Below are 16624 nucleotides of genomic sequence, written 5' to 3'. Positions count from 1 at the left end.
ACCACGCTGCCCTTTGCCAGGGACAAAGTCACCTCTTTATTCACAGCAGCAGAGGCTCTCCTGCTCCATCATCCCCCACGCAGCCCCCTTTTACAGCCAGAGAAGGGGGACACTGGCTGCCATCAGCCAGGCTTGGGAAAAGCCCACCAGAAAGCCTGTGGTCTGCACCAAACCCAAGGAGTCGATCCACGGAATTGCTCTTTCTATACATCAGGGCTGGTTTTGGGATTTAATAGGTGGAGGGAGACCTTTCAAGCGAGAAGACTTTGCCCACACCAGTTTCTATCTACTCAAACATGGAGTGTTGTGGAGGAAGTGTCCCAGATCCTGCTCAGAGGAGGCAGCAGGCTCGGAAGAGCAGCATCCCGTCGGGCGAGGAGAGGTGGAGGGAGATGCTCTCGTTGGCCGAGACGAAGAGCACGGAGCCACGGTGCAGGGACATCTCGGAGGCTGCAGCTGTGGAGGTGCCCACGGCTGTCCCTTGGATCACCAGCAAGATGCTGGCAGAGTCCATGGCAGAAATGAGGTACAGCTTGACGGAGGCAGGGATCTGCCAAGGGAAATGTCACTGTGCTGGAGTCTCCCTCAGCTTTCCTCCTCTCTGGAGAGCTGGCCCGGGGTTGTCCCCATTCCCACCCCTTTGCTGTGCCTGCAGCAGCCCAAGCCCAGGGAGCTCGGCTTGGCCGAGGACACCCAAGACCTCTTCCTGGTTCTCCCTCTGCCCAGAGCTGCTGGGGACGGTGAACAAGCTCCAGGCAGAGGGAACAGAGGAGGGATAAAGAGACCAGCACCCAACACGCCAAGCATCCCTCCCTCCTTGCCAGGACACTGATTATAAAGGTGAGCGAGCCCCAGCCAGCACTGGGGTGTCCCCCTGGTGTCTCCAGCACGGAGCTGTCATCGCTCACCTCTATCCTCATGATGGTGAAGTCTGGCACGGGTGGGTCATAGAGGTAGACGTGGGGATCGAGCTGGCTCTGCGCCGCCAGGAGGATCTTGGAGCTGCTGGGTGCTGGTGTGTAGTTGAGCATCTCACACAAGGTGAGCACATCGATGAACTTGGGGGTGAGCCCGGCACGCACGGTGTTATCCGAGCACGCCATCACCTCCACGCAGTCTGTGGGGACGAGGCAGCGCTGTCAGCCCACCCCAGCCCTTCCTCCTGTCCCCACGGCCAGTCCTTGCAGGATGCTGGAGTAGGAGAGCCCCCGTGACGCTCACCTCCGTGCAGGTAGGCGTGGGGCTCGTTGGCTCCCAGGAACATGGCCTCCCCTGGCTCCAGCCTGACCAGGTTCAGGAAATAAATGGTGAAGCAGCCGATGTCCCCCGGGTACTGGGAGTGCAGCCGCAGCAGCAGCTCCCCGTTGCTCCCCGACGTGTCCTTCCCTTCCGCCGCTGCGCAGGAACAGAGCGAGCCCAACATGGGGAGGGGGCTGGGGCTGCCCCAGCCTCTCCCCTAAACACAGCCCCCCCAACTGGTTTGGGGTGTCACAGCCAGGACCCACCTTCCTGGGAGATCCTCTTCACCAGCATGTTCAGCTGGTCCACGAAGAACTTCTTCTCGCTCTTCATGAGGCGGGTGAAGCACACGCGGAGGGCGGCCGAGACCCCGCGGGGGTCGTCGCTGCCGCTGCGCTCCAGCTGCTCCGCTGCCACCTCCCCGATCAGTGCCCGAAGCTCGGGGACAGCTGTGGGGCCAGCCCCACTCAGAGCCAGTCTCCCAGGCCAGGGGAGAACAGCCCCAGTGAGGAGCAGCACAGTCACCGTCCCCACAGCGAATCCCATCCCTGAGGAGCACTGCCCTCACGCTCAACTCCATCCCAAGGGACCACAGCCTCCATCCATGCCCCAAACCCTATCCCAAGGGAGCACGGCCGCCATCCCCACCCCAAACCCTATCCCAAGGGAGCACGGCCGCCATCCCCACCTCAAACCCTATCCCAAGGGAGCACGGCCGCCATCCCCACCCCAAACCCTATCCCAAGGGAGCACGGCTACCATCCCCACCCCAAACCCTATCCCAAGGGAGCACGGCTGCCATCCCCACCCCAAACCCCATCCCAAGGGAGCACGGCTGCCATCCCCACCCCAAACCCCAGCCCAAGGGAGCACGGCTGCCATCCCCACCTTAAACCCTATCCCAAGGGAGCACGGCCGCCATCCCCACCCCAAACCCCATCCCAAGGGAGCAGGGCCACCATCCCCATTCCACGGTCTGCCCACGCACCCTCCTCCATCCTTACTCTGGAGGAAGGAGACAATCTCCTCCACGGGCCTGAAGCCACACATGCCCTCGAAGGGGGTGAGGGCGATGGCCATTTCGGGCTTGTGGTTGGCATCGGGATAGTGCTCAGGGAACTGGGCGTGGAGCTTCGCTGCCAGCTCCTGCAGAGAGGGGGAAGGAGCTGGCTGACCTCGCCAGGGACACGGGGTCCGCCTGGGCTGGCCATGCGGGGCTCCCCCTACCTTGTTGGGGTGCGCCTGGACGGACAGGGCGGTGTTGACCGACAGCACCTTGAACAGGAAGGGCAGGTGTCCCTGGAAGGCGTCCTTCACCTTGGCCCCCAGGCAGGCGGGGTTGTCGGCGATCCACTGGCCCAGGGTCTTTTGGGGGATGCGGTTATCCCGGATGAGGGCATCGCCCCGGGGGTGTGTGCCCATCCACAGCTGCGAGACACCAACAGACAGGCAAGCACCCTGAGCCGGGCAGCCAGCACGGATGACTTGGGCTTTTCCAGAGGCTGCCTGGACCCGGAGGTGATCCCTGGCAGCTCCCCGGAGGGCTGAGTCATGCCGGGCTTCCCTCCAAGCCAGGCACCCCCAGGGGACACGGGACAGCTGAGGGTCAGCATCACGTCCTGGTAGGACACAGGATGGAGAAAGCCACCGCCACAGGGTAGGATGAACACACGGATGGACACACAGATGGGACGGAGACACGGACAGAATGGACGTAGAGACACACTCACCTCAGCGTAGGGCTGGTCAGGCTGGATCTGGACCAGGGGGTCACCACTGGCCACCAGCTTGGCCACCTCGCTCTCCAGGCCCACCTTCCCCCAGGAATAGTTCTGCACCACGCAGGAGAGGGGGAACACTGCGGGAGGGAAGTCAAGTGTTAGCGGGGCACAGAAAGAACCCCCTAAAATCCATCCGGACACCCAAAGAACCCCCGGGGCAGGGTGACAGGGTGACAGGGAAGGAGAGGACCACGGCCTTGGGAGGGGACACTGTCTGTGGGGACCATTTTCAACCATCACACGGCGATTTGGGGGTGCTCGGGCTGGGGGCACGAGTCACGGGCCCTCCGCCCCGTCGCCCTGGGGGGGTCCCGGTGGGGGTGTCCCCGCGGCCCAGCCCAGGGCCCCCATCCCCACGGCGGGCGCTGGGTGCCCCGTGCCCCGCTCACCCCGGATCTCCGCCATGGCTCGGCCGGGCAGGACCTGCCCCCCTCCCCTCCCCTCCCCTCCCTTCCCTTCCCCTCCCCTCCCCCCCCGCCGTCTAAAAGCGCCGCTGTGACGTCACGCGGACACGCCCCTCGGGTTAACCCCGCGCGAGCGGAACGCGCCGCCGTGACGTCACGCGGCTCCCGGTCACGCGGGTGCCCCGGAAGCGCCAGGAGCGGCGGCGGCGGGAGCGGAGCAGGAGCGGACCGCGCCCATGTCGGGCTTCGACACCAACCCGTTCGCCGACCCGGTGGACATCAACCCCTTCCAGGTGGGGCGCGGGGCGCGGGCGGCCTCCCCCGGCGCGGCGCGGCGCGGCCCGGCCGGGCCCCGTGCCCCGCACGCCGGGACGTGGCGCTGAGTGAAGCGCCGCTGGCCAATGGCGGAGCCGCTCCTCCGCGCCTCGGCCAATCAGAGGCAGGGGGCGGGACCAGGCGGCGTGAGGCGGCCGCGACCCCGGCCCTGAGGGCGGCCTGGAGCCCGGGCCCGGGGGTCCCGCTCCCCCTGCCCGCGGCTCAGGCTTCCATCTCCGCCCTTCTCTGTATCCCCGACCCCCGGGGCTCCCGAACCCCTTCCCCAGCTCACCCCCGAGCGCTGTGACCCGCCCCCCCCCGGGGTCCCTCCCGCTGTGTCCCCGCTGTGTCCCCTTGAGTCTCAGGCTGCTCCTCACCCCGAGGAGGGCTCTCCCACACAGCTGGGAATGCCTGTTCTGAGGGCTTATTAAAAATAATCCATGGCTGGAGCTCTCTCGGCCGTGCTGCTCTGGCTGGCCGCTGCGTCTCTCTGGGTCTGTTTTTATGGTGCTTCAGCGCTTAAAAGTGAGTTCCCGTGGCACAGCTGTGCATCTCGTGGCTCAAAGCAGAGGATTGCTGTTAAAGTCACCGAGGGCTTGGTGTGTGTTCACTGGGTTTCTCCTGTCTGGGATTAGCCTCTGTAAACTGGGGTCACTGGTGCAGGGAGTTGGCCCGGAGCAGCCTCAGGGCCGCGGTGCCTGTGCCGTGCTGGGAGAATCAGGGCCCGGCCCCTGGTCCCCACTGGAGCTCAGTGGGGCATCCCTGCGCTGCCCGCCTGGGATGTGCTCCCCAGCAAGGAGTGTTTTCCTGACCTTGGGTTTCAGGGCCGAGCCAAACAGAAGTTGGTTGTTGATGAGCTGAGTCTTTTGAGGAATCAGAGTGAAAAAATTCTTTCTCTTCTTCCTCGCTTTCGTTTTGACGTGGTCTTGTGACTCTCAGGAATGGGAAGAGTTGGGACAATTGTGTTCCTCTGATATTCCTTCTGGGGGATGGAATATATTGCTGTTCATGGATGTGGGATGTCTTGCTTTGGCTTTGAGGAAGCAAATATTCCTAGAATCACAGAATGGTTTGGGTTAGAAGGGAAATTAAAGCTCATCCAGTGCCACCCCTGCCATGGGCAGGGACACCTTCCACTATTCCAGGCTGCTCCAAGCCCCGTCCAGCCTGGCCTTGGACACTGCCAGAGATCAGGCAGCCACAGCTGCTCTGTGCCAGGGCCTGCCCACCCTCACGGGGAAGGATTTCCCAATATCCAATCTAATCTCTGTCAGTTTGAAGCCATTCTTTGTTGTCCTGTCACTTTGGGCCCTTGTAAAAAGTCCATCTCCATCTTTCTTGTCGCCTCCCTTCAGCTGCTTTGTGCACATTAAAGCTGTCCTGGTATCTGGCAGAACAGGGCTGTGCTCACTCTTTATTCACTGCTCAAACAAAAAAAAAGGTTGAAGGTGATTTCCAGGCAGTAACTCCCATGTCAGGCTCACTTCTTAATGAAGATCAACACATATCCCAGCGTGGATTCCCTCCCTGTGACAGCTCTTTGCAGCTCATCTGATCCTTGTGGGAGGTTCTGTACCCTCCTCTCGGGACTGCAAGTTTTTGTCTTACCTTTTTTTTTTTTTTTTCCTTCCCAAGAAAACTTCCCCAGTCCCCAGCAGCTGGTTGAGAGGAATTTTTGACTGCTGCTTCCTCGTTGGTCTGGTTTGAAATGGAATCCCAGCCTGTGGGACAGCCCGTTCCCTGCCAGGGGCTGGATCCAGGTGTTGGCTCTGTGCTGGGGTGACAGTGTCCCACTGACACCCCCTGCCATGCTCTGGGAGGAGCAGAAGCCTCCTCACCCTCCCAGCCCACAGATCTCTCATGCCACAGCACCGGGGTTGTCCCTCCTTGCTGGAGCTCCCAGTTCAGTGCTTCATCCTCCTCAAATCATGGTGTGACCAGGCTTTCTGCCTTTTCAGGAGACTTTGTTCATGATGTTTGTTAAGCTTTGTGTAAAATAAGCTGCTTTGGTCCCGTTAAAAATATCTCTGGCTGCTCTGTTACTTATTGTAGCCAGTTAATGAGAGATGATTAACTTCCTTCCTTTATCTAGTAACCTGCTGGAAGTGGCAGCTGCCTCCAAAACTTTGATTCACGCTTCAGACAGAGCTGGAAACTTCCGTCCTTTCCAGAGATGTCAGTAATGAAATCCTCAAGATTTCTCTTCGTGCATCTTCCAGGCAGTGGCAGCACTCTGAGTCTGCAGGACTGTTATATTTGGGGCAATACTGTGATATTTTGACAACTGTGTCAAGTTCCAGGTGATTCTAGGTTGAGCTCTTTTTCCTTGATCTCATCTAGAGATGCCTCTCATTTTGTTTATTTAATCTGTGGGAACAGAAAGAAAAGGAAATACAGAATTCCTTGCACAAACCTGTTGTACCCAAACCTTTCAGCAGCATGACAGCAACTTCGTATTTCCATTAAAGCTGCATTTGAAAATAGTTGTAATATTCCTGGCAGTGCAGTTTGGTCCAGGTGTGCAGTTATTCTGGGCTGGGGGCATCTGAAGCCATGAAAAACAGCATCACGCATCCCTGGCACTTGAGGAAGGCATGGTTGGAGGGTAACAAATGGGATCTGCTCATGGCACCCTGGCAGGTCGAGCCAATCATTGAATTGTGAGCACGAGCTGTGTGGCTGGACACCCTTATTGTGGCTCCAGGCAGTTCTGAATTAAATCCCTGTCTCCTGACCCTTCCTGAGGCTTGTTTCAAGAGGGTCAGCTGCCTTTTGCTGCCTAGCTGGCAGAAAATAGCTGTAAAACATGAAGTTTGTGGGCAGCTCCTCGCTGATCTCTGCATTCCTGGTGCTCGCTCATCCCTCACTGCCTGCTCCGGGCTCACAGAAGCTGCTGCTCCTACATCACCCTCTGCTTTCCTTCCTGCCCTACCCAGGCACGTGTCCAAACACTTCAGCTTTGTTGCAAATTCCTTGCTCTTTGGGTTCCTATTTTAGACATGCTTGCACAATAGCAGGCAAGTTCAGCTGAGCTGCTGGGCCTTGGCCTTACAGCCTAATTAAGTGATTTTTTTTTTAAAGCTGTGTAGTAAGATGAGAGCTTGTCTACCTTGGGAATCAAACTGTGGTGAACAGAAGCCGTGCTGCTGCTCTCCCGGCCCTTGGAGAGCCTCCAGCTTTCTTTTGGGGGCAGATGAGCCAAAGGAAGTGAAACGTGTTTTACGGTGCTGCTGTAGCATTTTTCCTTATTCCCAGCCTGCCCAGCCAAGCTCTCCAAAGGGTTATGCAGCTTTCACTTTCCACTTCCCACACCTTGAACGGAGTTTCTCTTCCTTGTGCAGCTGTTTTCTGCTGGACTTTAGTCCAGCTGGGGCTCGTGTGCTCTGGACTAAAGGGTTTGTGCTGATGTGCAGCACTACTGTGTGTGAGGGGAAGTGTAAACTTGTGCTGACAGCCCTTATCTCTGCACAGCTGAAGCTTCCAGAGGAGTCAGGACTGAAATAAAAGCACTTTTTATCTCCAGCGTGGCAGTCCTGCTGCTTCTTCCCACTTTTTGCAGCCCTTCCTTGCTGGGGAGTTGAACTTCCCTGAGCAGCACCCGAATGCGCGATGCCTCAGCCCGGGGTGATTCACAAACGAGTGTGACCTGTTGGTGGGGAGTGCCTGCCGTGCAGGAGCTGTGCAGTTACTCATTAACTGCTCCCTGTGGATCCTGCTCAGCAGAAGGCTGCGCTAGAACCCCGGGAATGGCTCCAGAGGGATTCTCCTCCGGGCCTCGGCTCCATCAGCCCCGCACGCCACAGCTCCGTCAGCCCCGCACGCGCTGGCGCAGCTTCTGTTCCTTCTCACCCCATGGAGCACCAAATTGGAAGGGCTGGTCTGGACACACGAGGTGCTGAGGGAGGGAGAAGAAGCCACTTTTTAATTTTCTGACCCATGCCTGGCTCTCGGGTTGCCAGGCCAGGAGGATTTCTGAGTTCAAAAAAGGGCCTTGTTTCTGGAATAACTGAGGTGCTCCAGAGGGCAGCACCTGGCTGCCCAAGAGGAATCTCTGCATGCAAAGGAGTGGCTGGAAAAGAGGAGATAAAAACAGCTGTGTAAAAACCCTGCAGGTGAGGGGAGAGAGGTGTTCTGAGGTGCAGAGAGGCTGTTTTTAAACATCGGAGGATTTGATGGAGATGAGTGGGAGATGCTGTGAGTGGAAGTGAGAGCTGTTATGCCAGCAGCATTAAAACCTCCTAAAATAATTGGTGTCACACCTCCAGCTCAATTTTCCCGAGTGCTTCACTTATCCAGAGCAATCATTGGCATTTTAACTTGCCAGCGTCTCTCAGCCAGGATCAGCTGTATCTAAAACCTCATTTTTTTGTGGCTCCATGCTTGATATGTGATGCCCAGCAACATCCTGACCATGGGTAGATGAATCCAAATCCCTGGAAATTAGGAATAACTCGCTGCAGGTGAGCAGAAGTAACCTGCACCAAGTATTCCTGTGCCAAAAGCACGTTGTGGTTGTTCAGACATCCCTCTTGGCTGAACAGGAGATTATTTCTGCTGACAAGTCTTGCCTTGCTGGTAATCATCTCCTTGGATATTTAAATTCCATGCCAGCCGGGGCCATCTCCCTGTGGCAGGGATGTGTTTCACCCCCTGAAATTCCCAGCTAACAAGCAGATGGAAAGCAGGCAGCATGGATAAGATGGACCTGATGTTCTTAAAGGCCTTTTTCAAATGGAACAATTCAGTGCTATCAGTGATGGTACCCCATATCCAGCACTGATTTCTCCTTGTGCTCTCTCCCTCCAGGACCCCTCGGTGACACAGCTCACAAACACCAGCCAAAGTGGCTTGGATGAATTCAACCCCTTTTCCGAGAGCTCCCAGCGGGTACGTGCCACGTGTCTTTGTGCTCTGTGTACCTGGGGGTGCTTTTAGTGGTGTAGAAGGTCCCTTGATAGGTGCAGCTTAAAAAAAAGGAATTCACAGCTGATTTCCCTGTGGATGTGGCTCATGGCATGCAGGAGTGGGAAATTGCTCCTGCACTGGAGCAGTAAATAAGCTCCCTGCTGGAGCTCTCCACTGGCATGGAACAGCTCCGCTCCAGCTGGCTGCTGACTCTCGGGGAAGCCCCATGAAGTGTGAAGGGGAACATGGTTTGTGGCGGGGCACAGCAGGATTTATTTGCTCCCTGGGCTGGGAGCTGAGCTGCCCTGGCCGTGCCACTGAGGGATGGCTGGGAGACCCTCATCCTTATTCCCTGGTTGCTGCCATGAGCCAAGTAGGAGAAGGAGGACAGGAAGGCAAGATTTATGCTTTAAACAATTCACCAAGAGCCCGTTGTGTTTCTCCTGCCATGTTTTTCCCTGCTGGCCCGTGTCTCTTGCAGACCAATGCGGCGCGGACGACGCCGGCGGCGCAGCCCTCGGGCCACTCACAGCCAGCCGTGCTGCAGACATCCGTGGAACCCACACCACAGGTACAGCCCCTGTCTGCTGCCCTCCCAGCCTCCTCGAGCTCCCAGGGCCTCTAGGAGCACAGGATTCCCTGGGGTGGGGACTGGGAAGCTGCAGGTGATCTTTTCAACTTGCATTTCCAAGGCAGATCTTTGTAGGGAATACACACGTACAGTCCTTATTACATCTCTTTCCCTGTCCCTCTGGTGGCAGAGCTTGCTTTGCCTTGTGTCCTGTTGGCTCTGACTTCCCTCTGGAAATCCTGGAATGAATCCTGCTAATGCTTTTAGCTTAGTTCTGGTGTCTAGTCAGACACACTCAGTGCCAGTGTGTCTGACTAATGCAAGTACCTGGCTGCCAGCACCACCTCATCTGAAGAACTGAGGCTGCTGGGAGAAAGAATCATTTCTCAGAATATAAAACAGGTAGAAGAGATCTTTAAGAGGTGTGGTAGGCAGCTGGGAAGGGAATTGTCCTGGTAAGCCCAGGAGCCCTGTTCACCACTCTGTTGTGAGGTGCTCAGAGCAGTGAGGTGAACAGCAAGGCAGAAGAAGCTGTGGAAAAGCTCTTCCTGCCAGCCCTAACTTCCTGTAGGATAACTTGATTTTGTCCTCCAGTGACAGAATCAAGACGTCTTGAGGCTGAGCTTTCATGTCACCCTGTGCCCAAGATGTCTGAGGCTGAGCTTTCATGTCACCTTGTGCCCTGCTTCCTTCCCAGCCTGGCACCTGGTGGTGCCACCACAGCCCAGCCCAGGGCAGGGCTGACCTCTCTGATGTCTGTCCCCTCCCCAGGCCGTGGCTGCAGCAGCACAGGCAGGGCTGCTCCAGCAGCAGGCAGAGCTAGAGAGGAAGGCAGCTGAGCTGGAGAAGAAGGAAAGGGAACTGCAGAGCCACGCAGCCAGCATCGACCGTGAGTACTGACTCCTGCCCAGAGCAGCCTGGATCGCTTGCTTTGCCAGGATTTCAGGAAAACTCCCTTTGGCAACCCTTCTGGGACAGTGCCTGGCATCCCACAGCTTCCAAGATGGGAAGGCAGCTCAGAGGTGGGATGCTGGAGGCCAGCTCTGGTGGGTCCCTGCCCTCAAGCAGCTGTATTTCACCACCAAAAGCTCTCAAGCTGTACCTGTGTCAGAGCTGGTGAGTGACACTGCCACATTGAGGCTTCTCACTGGGAGCAGCAAAGCTCTTCTTCTCAGCCTCAACACTCTTTTAACCACAGGAATCTAATATTTTTCCTCCTAATCTTGCTCTGAAGTGGCTGAATCTGGGCTTGCAGGGCTGAGTGATGGTGGCTGTGATGGCCCTTTGGCCAGTGCAGGGGAATTCTGCTTTCCTCAAGGGAAAACCAGCTGCTGGGCCAGCAGTTTATCCCATTGCTGCTGTGCTGCCTGCTCAGATGTAGGAGCTGCCCAACCCCTGGGCTCTGCCAAAGTTTTAATGCACAAATTAAACAATAGCTGAATGGTTGCTTGGAAATTTCAGGGTGGGAATTAGTTTTTGATTGAGACAAGAGTGAGTGAAGAGCTGCTCCTTCCTCCCTCCCACAGCGAGGCAGAACAACTGGCCTCCTCTCCCCAAGAAGTGTCCCATCAAGCCGTGCTTCTATCAGGATTTCTCTGCAGACATCCCAGCTGACTACCAGCGGATATGCAAGATGCTCTATTACTTGTGGATGTGTAAGTAACGGCTTCGACTGCAGTCAGAATTCTTCTGGAGGAGGTTCTGTGTGAAAAGCTGAGCTTTGTCACACTGTAAATGCTGTTGGTGTTGTCTGCAAGGCTAAAGTCACATTTCCCTCCTTTCTTATGAAGGTAAATGTGAAGAACCCCGAGTTTATGCTTTGGGAATAGCTCATTCAGGACAGAATTTTAGTTGTTTAATGGAGGCTTGAACAACTATTTAAGATTTGGCTGTGAGCAGCAGGATCAGACGAGCTTCTTAGGGTCAAGCTCTAATTCCCTTCCAAGGGAGGCAGAGAAATTAGATGGCCCAAAGTCACCTTAATTTATGCAGCTCTCCCTGTGTTCAGTGAGACATTAGGGATGCTTTGGAGTTTCCAAGAGCTTGCTGATGTTGTTTTTCTCTCTCTCCCACCCCAAACAGTGCATTCCATCACCCTGCTCCTAAACCTTCTCGCTTGCCTGGCATGGTTCACAGTTGACAACAGCAGAGGAGTAGACTTTGGTCTCTCGATTCTGTGGTTAATTTTATTCACCCCTTGTGCCTTTCTCTGTTGGTACCGACCGATTTACAAGGCTTTCAGGCAAGTACTGGGTTGGTTTTGTTTTTTTTTTCTGTAACAGGGATGTATTTCTTAGTGGGAGGAGCTTTGGGTTTATCTGTTCCCATCGTGTTTTGCCCGCAGGATTTTTCCAGCTCTTTGCATCATTAGATAAACCCAAACCACTATGTTACTAATCATATTAGATCTGTCTGATAGAACTTAATTATGATGATCCTTTTTCATCCTGAAATCCAAGCCTAGGCAGACACAGGACTCTTTAAATTCATTTTTTATTCACTTTGTTAATTCCTAAGACACTCTTTGGTACGTTGATGTCGAGCACACTGCGTTTGTTGAGGGAGCTGCCTTCACCCCATCTTGCACTGGGCAGAGCACTGCATCTGCAGTGGACACATTTGGGTGCCCAAATTCCTCCCCACATCACCTCCCCTCAGCAGCTCTTCCCTGGAGAAAGAAGTTCACTGAAGCTTTTCCTTTCCTCTCAGAGCAGGGACTCAGTGCAGGGATCACAGGTTTCACTCCTGTTGCCATCTCTCCCGCAGGTCTGACAGCTCCTTCAGCTTCTTCGTCTTCTTTTTCATCTTCTTCTGCCAAATAGCAATCTACATCATCCAGGCTGTTGGAATTCCTGGCTGGGGAGACAGGTAAGCTTGGCTTTGCTGCCTGCCATGTCACACATCCCTTTTCTCACCAGGGCTGTGACTGGCAGAAGCTTTGGGGCCTGCTTCTGACAGCTGCCTGTTCTTTCTGCTGTGGTTTTCCTCTCTCAGCTCATGCACAGCCTTGGCAGGTCCCAGCTGCCTCCCTCCTCTGCTCTTCCCATCCTAATCCCAGTATGTGAAGGAGTATGAGAAGGGGAGTATGTGAATTACTGGTTATTGGGCAGAAATCCTTCCCTGTGAGGTGGGCAGCCCCTGGCACAGGGTGCCCAGAGCAGCTGTGGCTGCCCCTGGATCCCTGGCCATGTCCAAGACCAGGCTGGATGGGGCTTGGAGCACCCTGGGACAGTGGAAGGTGTCCCTGCCCATGGCAGGGGAGTGGAATGTGATGAGTTTTGGGGCCCCTTCCAACCCAAACCGTTCTGTGATTCTGTGAGAATTCTTCTGTGCCTCTTCTGCTGCCTTCTCCCTCACTCAGTACAGATCATATTTGCTCCTGTGGTGTGTACCACATCTGCCTTGTTCAAACTGGAGCCTTCCCTGACAGCAGTGTGGGGCTGAGGGATCTCTGACCTGAAGTCTGGGTACTGCTCAGCCTGATACCGCTGCTACCACCCTGACTCTGTCCCCAAACTCTTCCTGAATCCCTCTGGAGCGTGTGGTTGGTAGGCTGAGATGAGCAGAGAGGCTTTTAGCCTCGTCCTTTCTCGGTGACATTGTCCAGAAGGGTGAGCCTGGGCTTCTGGAGCGGGTCCAGCAGCCTCGTGTCAGCAGCTGTGCCCTGCAGGAGAGCACAGCCTTTCCTTTTGCCTTGCTGCCTCGGCTGCAGCTCCAGTTCTGCAGTTAGGGAGCTCGGGGAAAGCTTAGCAGCCCGTGGTGCCTCTCCTGAGGGAAGCCTCCAGGCGGGAGCTGCTGTCTATTTCTGCCCTCTGCCTGCAGAAGGGCCCGTGGGCAGCGCTGTCCCCGGCCTCCCCCCGCTGCCCGAGGCACGGGAGATGGGAGGGGGTTTAGTCTGGCTTGGAGGGGCTGTCTGGAGCTTTCTGCTCCGTTTCCTCCTGCCAGACAGCGCGGATATTTTTGGCTGTGGTGCGTGGTGTGCCTTTCCGCTTCCCTGTGCCACGAGGAGCGGTGCTACACATGGGATGGGACCCCATCCCTCCCTCCTGCTGGCACACGGCGTGCTTGGTGGAGCACTTGGAAAGGTTCTTTTCTCCAGCGCCCAGGAAGGTGTTCTGAGTGAGATGTCTTGGTATTTTCAGCCACAGCCAAGTGCTGGTAACTCCTTGAATTCTCCCTGCCCCTTCCCTTCAACAGCTCCCAGTGTCTGGAACTTAGAATGGTGGAATCACAGAATGCTTTGGGCTGGAAGGGACCTGAAGGCTCATCTCATCCATGGGCATGGACACCTTCCGCTATCTCAGGTTGCTCCAATCCCCATCCAACCTGGCCTGGGACACTTCCAGGGATCCAGGGTTTCACCACCTCCATCCCTTCCTGCCTCTTCCTCCCGCTCCCGACCCTTACATCCCTGTCAGGGTGACACTCAGGTCCAGGCTCCAGACCTGCCGGCTGATCTCTTCCAATTTAGTTGTTCCAGCCTATCTTTACCCCACTTGGCTGAATTTTGACTGCCCATGGAAGTCACTGTTGGCGCCAAGGGTATTGATTTTGCTGCCTGAGGGGAGGGCACTGGGCTGGAATGTGGGTGGGATGAGCACAGTCCTCCTCTAAAAATGCTAATGGAAGCTGTATCCCCAACACAAGATGGATGAGCTCCAGGCTCCCGTTGCCACAGCTGCTTGGTTTTGTGCTCCACTGTAACCTTCCCCTGAGGCATGTGTGTGCTCCCTCCTGCGCTCCAGCTGTGCTGGAGCGCTCTCCATGCTCACCCTCCTCTCCTCTCCTGTCCCTGGCAGCGGCTGGATCGCGGCGCTGTCGCAGGTGCACGGGAACGTGGCTGTGGTGGTGATCATGATGGTGGTGGCAGCGTTCTTCACGCTCTGCGCCGTCCTCTCCCTCTTCCTCCTCAAGCAGGTGAGTGGCTCCGGGGCCAGCAGAGCTCAGGCTGCCCCCAGGGGACCTGGGTTTGACTCTTCCCTTCACCCACCTGGGAATGATGACGGGAGCGGGGCACTGGTGGGTCAAGAGGTTTTAATTAAAGTATTTTTGCTTGTGCTTCCTGCAGCAATGCCAAATTTCTTGGATACTCTTGAAGTGGGAAGCAGCCTCCCTTTGGAGTCATAGAATCATGAAATGATTTGGGAAGGGACCTTAGAGCTCATCTTACCTCCTGCCAAGGGCAGGGACGCTTTCCACTATCCCAGGGTGCTCCAAGCCCTGTCCAACCTGACCTGGAACATTTCCAGGGATCCCAGGGCAGCCACAGCTTCTCTGGGCACCCTGTGTCAGGGCCTCCCCACCCTTACAGAGAAGGATTTTTCCCCTGACACCCCATCTGACCCTGCCCTCTGGCAGTTTAAAACCATTGCCCCTTGTCGTGCCTGGAGCTGGCAGAGCAGAGGTGGCCATGGCTCTGTTCAGCATCCAGGGATTTTCAGTCACTGCTCCCACAGCATTTTGGAGCTTTTCAAAGCCTGGTGGGATCCCAGCGAGTGCCTTCCCACTGGTTCTTAAACCCAACCCTCCTCCCTCCTCCTGCCTGACAACAGCAAGGCTGGATTTCTGCAGGAACAGCAGAAATGGAGCTTGGGGAAGGCAAGGACAGGCTGGACTGATCCTGTTTCTATTGGTACTTCCTTCTGCTCTCCTGCCTTTATCCTGATGCTGTTGGCACCTTCATGTCCTGCCCTCCAGTAAACACTGGGTTAAATCTGAGCCATCACAGTGTGGGGAGTTTTGGGTCTGAAACCAGCAATTTTGCTGGGAGCTCCACATTTTTCAGCAAAGGAAGGTCTCCTGAAATCTGCAGCATCCCGTGCTGGGAGCCATGGAGCCACAGGCAGAGCCCATGCTCTGCAGCTGTCCAGGGAGCTGCTTAGCCAAGGAAAAAAGCTGGGTGTGAGCAGCAATCCCACAGCCACAGGCTGATTTCATTCCCTCTTTCCCTCCCCTCTTGTCCCCAGGTGCATTCCCTGTATCGGCGCACTGGAGCCAGCTTCCAAAGGGCCCAAGAGGAGTTTTCCCAAGGCATCCTCACCAACAGGAGCTTCCAGAACGCAGCGGCCGGGGCGGCCTCCTCGGCTGCACAGAATGCTTTCCGGGGAAACTAACCCTTCCCAGGAAATCCAGCCCTTCTTCCCAGGAAATCCAGCCCTTCTTCCTGGGCTGCCTCCCTCTACCTTCATCTCCCCAACCTTCTTCTTTTTTTTTTTTTTTTTTTTTTTTTCCTGAAAATGCACTTTTTTTGGGGGTACCATGTGAGCTCTGTGATGCCAACACTCCTGATGAGAAGAGGTTTTTTTTTTGGCCTCAGCTGAGCTACGGTTTGGGTGATTAGTTAGTTTTCCCTGTCTTGTTTTAGGGTGTGGGGAGATGGGGGAAGACATTCTCTGAGGCAAATATTCCTCTTTCCAGGACCTTCCAGGTGTTTGTCTCTTCCTCCCCTCACTCTATCTGTAGCAGGAAGATGAGGGGAAGCAGATTTTTGATTTTACTCTCTCTTCTCTTGGCCTTTGCTATGAAGAACTTGATTATCTGCTGTTTTGGGAGGGTTTTGTAACGTGCATGTAGTTGATGTCGTTAATTTTAAGAACAGAAACTGTACTTTTGGTTTATTACACTCACACCATGCTGTATTTTGACCTCATAACTGCTGGGCTTCCTGAGAGCCGCAAAGGAAAGTCTGGGAGCATGGGGGAGTGTGTGGGGGGATGTATTTCCCCTGGTGCCCCCAGGGCACATCCCTTGCTTCCACGAGGATCCTGCAGGCAGCAGCCCTGGGCATGGAGAGGGGGAGAAGGGGATCAGTGGAGGCTGACTCTTCTCAGTGACTTGAAACCAGGAGAGGGAGGGGAAAAGGGATTTTGGTTGGGCTCCCAGCTCCAGCTTTGGCAGCTGAGGATGCCGGGTCACACAGTGCCTGTGACGCCCTTCTCCAACTAACCTTGAATGAGTCTTTCTCCAGGGAAGGCTCCTCCCTGCCTTCTTTCTCACGAGTTTAATTGTTTTTTAGCTGGGAAGGAACTGTTTTCATTTGTGTTCAGCTGCATCCCAAGATGGAATGTCCCTTGGGATGTGGGTGAGGTGCAGGGGTGGATGGGGCAGGTTCCCACCTCTCCCTCCTTCAGCCCCGTGGTTGGGGTGTCGGGGAGGGGTGTTCGTGCAGATTTGGCTTTGTGGTGCCCCTTTGCAGGGCTGGGGGATTTATGAGACCCCAATCCCGTACCGGTGAGGGGCGGCGGGGGGGGCGCTGGGATTCAGAAATCGGTATTTTTACACCCTTTTCCTCCTGTATTATTGGAATTTTTTTTCCCCCCCGCGTCTGATCTTTTAATGTTTAAAAAATTATTAATAAAAAACTGTTCATGTGCTCCAGATACGGTGCCCGGGCGGGCGGGAGGGGCGGG

At 55.8% G+C, this 16624-nt stretch overlaps 2 protein-coding genes across 3 annotated transcripts; one reads left to right on the top strand and one right to left on the bottom strand.

The window, feature by feature from the left end:
* Positions 1-12: 12 nt before the first annotated feature.
* Positions 13-3830, bottom strand: MPI (mannose phosphate isomerase). Of its 2 annotated transcripts, none has more exons than XM_068204373.1 (8): positions 3682-3830; positions 2970-3097; positions 2467-2667; positions 2244-2385; positions 1506-1688; positions 1222-1395; positions 909-1117; positions 13-550 (listed from the first exon to the last, which is right to left on the bottom strand). In XM_068204373.1, the coding sequence occupies exons 3-8, from the start codon at positions 2659-2661 to the stop codon at positions 332-334; spliced, it is 1122 nt and encodes a 373-aa protein (XP_068060474.1). In that variant the 5' UTR covers positions 2662-2667; positions 2970-3097; positions 3682-3830; the 3' UTR covers positions 13-331. The 2 variants fall into 2 exon arrangements, with proteins under 2 accessions (XP_068060474.1, XP_068060473.1); XM_068204372.1 differs by lacking the exon at positions 3682-3830 and adding an exon at positions 3410-3454.
* Positions 3555-16594, top strand: SCAMP2 (secretory carrier membrane protein 2). The gene is made up of 9 exons (XM_068204374.1): positions 3555-3717; positions 8546-8626; positions 9126-9215; positions 9987-10104; positions 10742-10870; positions 11298-11457; positions 11982-12083; positions 14015-14132; positions 15182-16594. The coding sequence occupies exons 1-9, from the start codon at positions 3661-3663 to the stop codon at positions 15326-15328; spliced, it is 1002 nt and encodes a 333-aa protein (XP_068060475.1). The 5' UTR covers positions 3555-3660; the 3' UTR covers positions 15329-16594.
* The last annotated feature ends 30 nt before the right edge of the window (positions 16595-16624 follow it).

The sequence above is a fragment of the Anomalospiza imberbis genome, chromosome 13 (genome assembly GCF_031753505.1).
Source record: "Anomalospiza imberbis isolate Cuckoo-Finch-1a 21T00152 chromosome 13, ASM3175350v1, whole genome shotgun sequence".
NCBI classification, from domain to species: Eukaryota; Metazoa; Chordata; class Aves; order Passeriformes; family Viduidae; genus Anomalospiza; species Anomalospiza imberbis.
Note: the sequence above shows the minus strand (reverse complement) of the source record. Positions and strands in the feature narration are given on the sequence as shown.